The 7,670-nt window shown below is 36.0% G+C and overlaps 1 protein-coding gene across 1 annotated transcript in view; it reads left to right on the forward strand.

The window, feature by feature from the left end:
- The window catches only part of Knl1 (kinetochore scaffold 1), a 65,572-nt gene that overhangs the window by 15,535 nt on the left and 42,367 nt on the right, over window positions 1–7,670 (forward strand). The window contains exons 4-7 of the mRNA XM_013352594.2: window positions 3,131–3,192; window positions 4,123–4,156; window positions 6,022–6,059; window positions 7,181–7,233. Coding sequence (XP_013208048.1) covers window positions 3,131–3,192; window positions 4,123–4,156; window positions 6,022–6,059; window positions 7,181–7,233 — 187 coding nt within the window. The remainder of the gene's footprint in view (window positions 1–3,130; window positions 3,193–4,122; window positions 4,157–6,021; window positions 6,060–7,180; window positions 7,234–7,670) is intronic.

Here is a 7,670-nt window from a genome sequence, read left to right on the forward strand (position 1 = left end):
AAATAAATAAATAAATAAATAAAAAAAATAAAGGAGTCTGTTGGCAGAGCAGAAGCACTACTCAAGGTCCTGGGCAGTGTGAATACCCACTACACTACCTGGCCCTAAGTCCACCTTTCTAGTGTGAGATATGATACATAACTCTAAATTCTGTTTTTTTTCTTCAACATTGAATGGATTGAAATGTTCTGAATCTAGTTATTTCTGAGATATTCCTGTAGAGTAGAGGTTATTTCAAGATAGCTCTTTTCTGTAAATGCTGAATTGTCAAAATTTTATTTTCTGTTTACCTTAGACTACCTCACTTACCTTTTGTGTGAGGTAACCAGATTAAACATTTTAGGAAGAGGCCATATTGTTTTATGTTTAGAACTCTTAGCAAAGCTCTGGAGTTTGATCTGCTTTCTTTTCTCATTCCTCATTTATATTTCTCCAAACTTTTTAATGTCCATATTTTTTGTTGTTATTCATGGTTTTTTTATTGGTTTTTGTTGTTGTTGTTGTTTTTGTTTTGTGTTTCAAGATGGAGTCTTACTAAGTTGCCCTGGCTTATTTTGAACTTACTTTATATCCTTAGCAGACCTTGAATACCTGCTATCTATATGACTTTCCCATGGACGCTATGGCATATGCTTACTAACATTTGTGCATGTACACATGTTACATACACATAAAATAAGTAAATGTGAAAAACATAATTAAAAGAAGTGAGTTTAGATATATCATTTGATTTATTATTAATTGCCACTACTAAGTCAGGTATGGTGGCATATATCTGTTATTCTAGCCCTTAGGAGACTGAAACCAGAGTCACTCCAACTTTAGGGCCAGTCTTGGCTGCATAGTGAGTTCAAGGACTACATAGTGAGGCCCTGCCTCAAATAAATAAATAAATAAATAAATAAATAAATAAATAAATAAATAAATAAATAAGGCACTACTAAATATAGTGTGACAGATATTATGTAAATTATATGCATCATTTTATTGGATATGTAACAGATATAAATAATCTAGTTATCAAATGGAGATTTTCAAATGATTAAGATTGTTAATATTTTTTTAAAAGATTATTTATATTGCCTTTAATCCCAGCACCCAGGAAGAAGAGACAGGCAGATCTCTGTGACTTCAAGGCCAGCATGGTCTACAAAGTGAGTTCCAAGACAGCCAGAGCTATTACACAGAGAAACCCTGTCTTGAAAAAACCCTCTTTTCCATCTCTCCCAAAGAGGTCTCTTCTCCTCTCCTCTCTCCCCTCTTCTCTCTCTTTTCTCTTTCTCTCTCTCTCTGCTCTTCCCCCTTTTTTCCTTCCCCCCTTTTCCTTTCCCCTCCATAACCCACTAAATAAATATTCACTTTCTCAGGAACCCACTAGATAAATACCTACTTTCTCAGGAGGTGGAGACAGTAGGATCAGGAGTTCAAAGCTAGCCTAAGATTCTGTCTTTAAGAAAAAAATGAAGTAAAACAAACATTTATTGGGGAATAGCAGCAGCCATAACAGACTGTATTCCCTCAAACCATAGCCAAAACAAACTCTAGAATACAGCTGTTCAAACTCTTTATTTAAATGATACTCCATCATTATAGTACCTTCACCAATGAGCTGACACCAACTCTTTGGTCTCTACTAACAATGAAAGTTTGCATCTAAGTAGACTTTTGTGAATTTCCCACAGCTACCCCGACCGACTCTATCCCCATTTTCAAAACTTCTTAGTAACATTTAAAAACTTCTGGGGGTTTAGTTTTTGCTTTTTTGGAATGGGATCTTGTTGTGTTGTCTATATTGATCTTAAACTCCTAGTCACAAGTAAGTCTTTTTATCTCTGTGTGCCAAATAGCTGGAATTGTTCCGTTTTTACTAATTAAAAAAATTCTCAATGCCTCAACTTCCTTTAAACACATTTGCTTCACTTTGGCTTGCATGTTCCCATTATAAAACTCTGCTATTCCCCAATAAATGTTTGTTTCACTTCCAGAGGCCAGAAGAGGGTGCTGGATCCCCTGAATCTGGAGTACATTATTTATTGTTTGTAGAATTACAGATTACTTTTAGATCTATCCAGTTGGTATTATAATGTTTTTATTCCTTGATTTTCAGATTTGGTAGACATATGCCTTTTTTAAATTTTGGTTTTTTTTTTTTTTTTTTTGGGACAGGGTCTCACCATGTAACTTCTCATCCTGGAACTCATTATGTAGATCAGGCTGGCCTTAAACTAATAGAGAGCCACCTGCTTGAGAACCATTCCACCAAGTCTAGAATGAAAGGTGTGCTTTACTACATCTGGTCAGTAGTTTGGAGGCAGAGGGAGGTAAATCTCTTTATGTTCAAAGCTAGCCTGTTTTTATTTTTGTTTGCTTTTTGTTTTCCATTTTTCAAGACAAGGTTTCTCTGTGTAGTTCTGGCTATCTTAGAACTCTGTAGATCAGCCTGCCTTGAACTCAGAGATCCCCTGCCTCAGTCTCCGTAGGCCTGAAATTAAAGGTATGCACCTCCACACCTCAACTTGGCCTGTTCTATATAGGGAGTTATAAGTTAGGCTAGTTAGAGTGTAAGCCTATCTCCAAAAACAAACAAACAATAAAAAAACCCATAAAAATAATCGATAAGGGCCCGACGGTGGTGGCATACGCCTTTGATCCCAGCACTCGGGGGTAGTGGCAGGCAGATCTCTGTGAGTTCGAGGCTAGCCTGGTCTACAAGAGCTAGTTCCAGGACAGGCTCCAAAGCTATAGAGAAACCATGTCTCAAAAAAACAAGCAAACAAAAGTAATGAATAATTAAACGAAGCAATTCTTTGGCACGTGTGTGTGTATAGAATTTTACCATTTCTTAAAGTGAAAAGCAAATTTGCACACTATCAAAAAAGTACTTCATAGCCGGGCTGTGGTGGCGCACACCTTTAATCCCAGCACTTGGGAGGCAGAGGCAGGTGGATCTCTGTGAATTCGAGACCAGCCTGGTCTACAGAGCTAGTTCCAGGACAGGCTCCAAAGCCACAGAAAAACCCTGTCTCAAAAAAACCAAAAAAAAAAAAATACTTCACAGGTCAATAATAAATCTATAGTAAAATTTAAAAAAGAAGTTTTTCAGTATTCTTTATTTTTTTTTCTCTTCTAGAGTATTCCAGACAGAGTCTCAAATGAAAACAGAGAGAAATTCAGAAATTACAGGAATTACAGGTAAATATGTAATTGCAGTCTTTGGTAATCTGTTTTCTTTATAATTTTTCTGTGGTTATGTACTCATAGCTTCTCTTCTATCTGTGTGCACACACTCGTGTGTGTGTTTGTGTGTGTGTGTGTGTGTGTGTGTATGTGTGTGTGTGACATGCATGCATCATAAGATGGGTGGAGGTCAAAAACCAGTCGAGAGTCTGTTCTTTTTCTACCATGTGGTCTCCTGGGGTTGAATTTGGGTCCTACTTGGCAGCAAATGACTTCACCTATTAAGTCATTTTGCCAGCCTTATGTTACTATTTAAATAATGTATCCCTAGGGATAGGGGAATAGCTTTGTTGGTAAAGATGATTGCCGTACCTGCATAAGGACTTCTGGCTTAGACTTAGATGCTCACACATGTGCATGTATATTTGTACACACCCAAATGAACATATATATAAACACGTAGACAAAGTATATTCTCAACCAAATGTGGGGATTCACATCTGTAATCCCAGCATTCCTAAGCTGAGGCAGGATAACAAGTTCAATACCATCCTGAGCTATATAGCAAGTTGACCCCTCATTGAACGGACCCCTCACTAAAACAAAAAAAAGAGGAAAAAAAAAAGAAATGAAGTATACCTTTATTCAGGGAGACAGAAAGGTTAAATAGTACTTTCTTTTTTTTCGTCCCTTTTTTTTTCCCTTGAGACATGATTTCTCTGTGTATCCCTGGCTGTTCTGAAACTCACTCTGTAGACTAGGCTGGCCTCGAACTCACAGAGATCCACCTTCCTCTGCCTTCCAAATGCTGGGATTAAAGACATGTGCCACCACCGCCTGGCTAGTAAGTCCTTTTTAAAATTTTGCTGTTAACATCTCTATATAACTTTTGTAATACTTAATCAAGCATTTCTGAACAACTTTACATTTTTTATTTATTTTTAGAGACAGAAACCAAAAAAATTGTCCTGAATCTACAGTAAGTAAAGGGGCATACACTAATTATGTTTAAGTGGTTGTTTATTTCTATTAAATGAAAAACATTAAATACTTTTATTTTAGCATCTTGCCACTTAGCTTTAATTCAAAATACAAACAAGAATTTAGTATATGTACTGCTATGTGTGAAAAATAAGTGTACAGTATAGTTTTAGTGATGACAAACTCCATTTTTATATATAAATTCTTGAATTCATCACTTAGTATAACTTTCATGTGTGGGAGCTTATTTCATCAATCTACTTGTAAATGTTTTAAATTTTGACTATGTAAGATTATTTACCAAAATTTTTATTATAATAGCAAAAGATGTGAAAGACCATGAAGATGGCATAAAGATCCTTTATGATGGCAAAAAGGATATGATTAAATAAATTACACATTTTACATGTAATTGCTCAGCTAGAACAGGTACATATGTGTTTGTATTTACTTGTGTGTGTATACATTCAATGCACATGTTTATACATACATCATGAAGTACCTCTGAAAATAACTTTGTGAACAAAGATGAGATCCTTCACAGAAGATGCATATTTGTATTTATTTTATTATCTTTGATTTTTCTTGTTTGTTTCTTTGTTTTTATTTTATGTATATGAGAGTTTTGCCTGCATGTCTGTGTACCATGTGGATGCAGTGCTCACAGAGGCCAGAAGAGGACATCAGATCCCCTGGAACTGGAGTTGTAGACAATTGTAATCTGCCATGTGGGTGCTGGGAATCACACTCAGATCCTCTGGAAAGTCCTCTTAACTACTAAGCTGTCTCTCTACCCCACCTATTAAGATTCTAAAATTAAAATTGTTTGAAGTAAATTGAATTAGTAATAGCTATGGTTTTGAAATAGTGAAGAAGAAAAAAAGTGAAAAGCAAATTTTTTTTCCCCTTTGGATGATTCCACAGTGAGTTATTTTGAGTGTTCTTGCAGAAGTGAATTTTACATGCTGATTTTTAGCTTTTATGGAAAACAACATAAATTAGATTATTTAATAGTATATAGTTGGCTTTTTACTATAGATACTTGTGTTCTTTTTTCTTTATTTTTTTTTAAGTGTAAAGGTTTTAGAAAATGAATTGATTTACGGGTCTTTCAAATAAAGAAAAGAAAACATGCTTTTTGGGGCTGGAGAGATGGCTCAGCTGTTAAGAGCACTGGCTGCTCTTCCAGAGGACCTGAGTTCAATTCCCAGCAACAACATGGGGCTGACAACCATCTATAATTGGATCTGATGCCCTCTTCCGGTATGCAGGTGTACATGCATGCAGAGCATTCATACCTAAAATATAAATAAACAAAATTAAAAATATATAAAGAAAAGAAAGCATGCCTTTACTCTTAGCACCCAAGAGGCAGAGCAGGTGGATCTCTGAGTTTAAGGCCAGCATGGTCTACATTGTAAGTTCCAGGACAACTATGACTATATAGACCCTGTCTTGAGAGAGAGAGAGAGAGAGAGAGAGAGAGAGAGAGAGAGAGAGAGAGAGAGAGCAGCATGGATCAAAGCATGTTTTTACGGTGTTCTTAGTTTAACACCTTTTTAAGACCATTCAAGTAAGGGTGTGTAATTTTCTGCTAGTTAGCTGATGAAAACCTTTTTATCTTCCTTAATCTTTTTGTTTTGTTTGGTTTGGTTTTTGTTTTTGTTTTAAGAGAGGATCTGACTGTGTATAGCTCTGTCCTGGAACTCACTACATAGACTAGTCTGGGCCTTGAACCTGCTTGCCTCTTTCCCACGTGCTGTGATTAAACGTATACGCCACTGTTCCTAGCTATTTTCCTTACTCCTTCAACTGTGTGATTCTTCATAATTTCTTGGGATATAATTCATAATTTTTTTTTAGGAATAAGAATTCAGATGATAATTATTGTGCAATTACTGGTGAGTATAACCAAAATATTTCTCTTAATCATATACCTTTTGTTTCATTTAGATTCTTTGATGTAGGTAAAACATCCATACACAAAAATTAATCTTAAAAGAATTAATAAGTAGATATGGTGTACACTTGTAATCCTAGCACCCTGGAGGTGGAGGCTGGAGGGTCAGAACTTCAAGGTCATCCATGGTTACCTAGCAAATTCAAGACCAGCTTGGGATAGATGAGCCAAAATAGAAAAAAAAAATGCCAGGTGTGGTGGCACACACCTTTAATTCTAGAATTTGAAAGGCAGAGGTAGTTGGATCTCTATGAGTTTGAAGCCAATCTGGTCTACAGAGTGAGTTGCAGGCCAGTCAAGGGTACAAAGACGCTCTTAAAAAACCAAAATGGTATAAAAAATAAAATTATTAGCACAGGTAAAATATTTTATTTCCAAAATGAATATAATAATCACTGTTTTCTGTCATTAGAAAAAGGTCTTTTAAGACTACAGTGTAACTCAGGAATGGATTGCTTGCTTGACGTGAGTGTGTTCCTGGGTTTGATATCCCGCATTGGAAAAGGAGGATTTGGGGAAGAAAATATGAGTTCAAAATCTTAAAGATGTTTAATTCATAGGTCCTTATGAAGAACTTAGTAACTAGTTTTCTTAGTAAGATCTCTGTTGCTGTTTGAAGCACCATGACCAAAACCAATTTGGCAAGGAATGGGTTTATTTTTGTTTACAGTTGTAGTCCATTATGATAGGAAGTCAGGGCAGGAATACAATACAGGAAGAATAGGGACACAGGAACTGAAGCAGAGATCATGGAGGACTGTTGCTTACTTGTTTGCTCTTGGCTTGCTCAGCCTGCTTTCTTATACAAAGCAGGAGCACCTGGTCAGGAATGCTACCTCTTACAGTGAGCTGGGCCTTCCCACAGGAATTATTAGTAAGAGAATGCCTTGCACTTTTTCATATGAGATTCCTCTTCACAGATAACTCTAACTTGTGTCAAGTTGACAACCAAGCAACCAGGCCACTAATAAATACATCTAACTGATGAAGGTCCTAAAAAAGAAAACCAGACTCCTGGTATTATGTTTTTCTTGCTATAATTTTTTTCTGTTTGCTCCGTAGGTATGAACACATTACTTTGTGCTCCTATTCAGACCCAGGTGCAACAAAAGGAGGTATGAGATCATGCAAATGTCTTCATAATTTAATCTCCCAAAGTTAAATAACAGAAAATTTTATGGTAATCTCTAATTTTGAGATAATTTTCTATATTTTCAACTAATTGATAACAATTAGATCCAATTTAAATAATACCAAGTCTTCTCAAACTTTAATGAGCACATAAAGTATCTCAGAATTCTATTAAAATATATATTTTTTTAAATTGAAGTTGTAGCTCAGTGGTAACTTGTCTAGCATCATACACATAGAAAATGTGTGCATGGGGCTGGAGAGATGGCTCAGTGGTTAAGAGCAGTGTCTGCTCTTTCAAAGGTCCTGAGTTCAATTCCTGGCAACCACATGGTGGCTCACAGCCATCTGTAATGAGGTCTGGTACCCTCTTCTGGCCTGCAGGCATACATGCAGACAGAATATTGTATACATAATAAAT

This window comes from Microtus ochrogaster (assembly GCF_000317375.1).
Source record: "Microtus ochrogaster isolate Prairie Vole_2 chromosome 14 unlocalized genomic scaffold, MicOch1.0 chr14_random_1, whole genome shotgun sequence".
NCBI classification, from domain to species: domain Eukaryota; kingdom Metazoa; phylum Chordata; class Mammalia; order Rodentia; family Cricetidae; genus Microtus; species Microtus ochrogaster.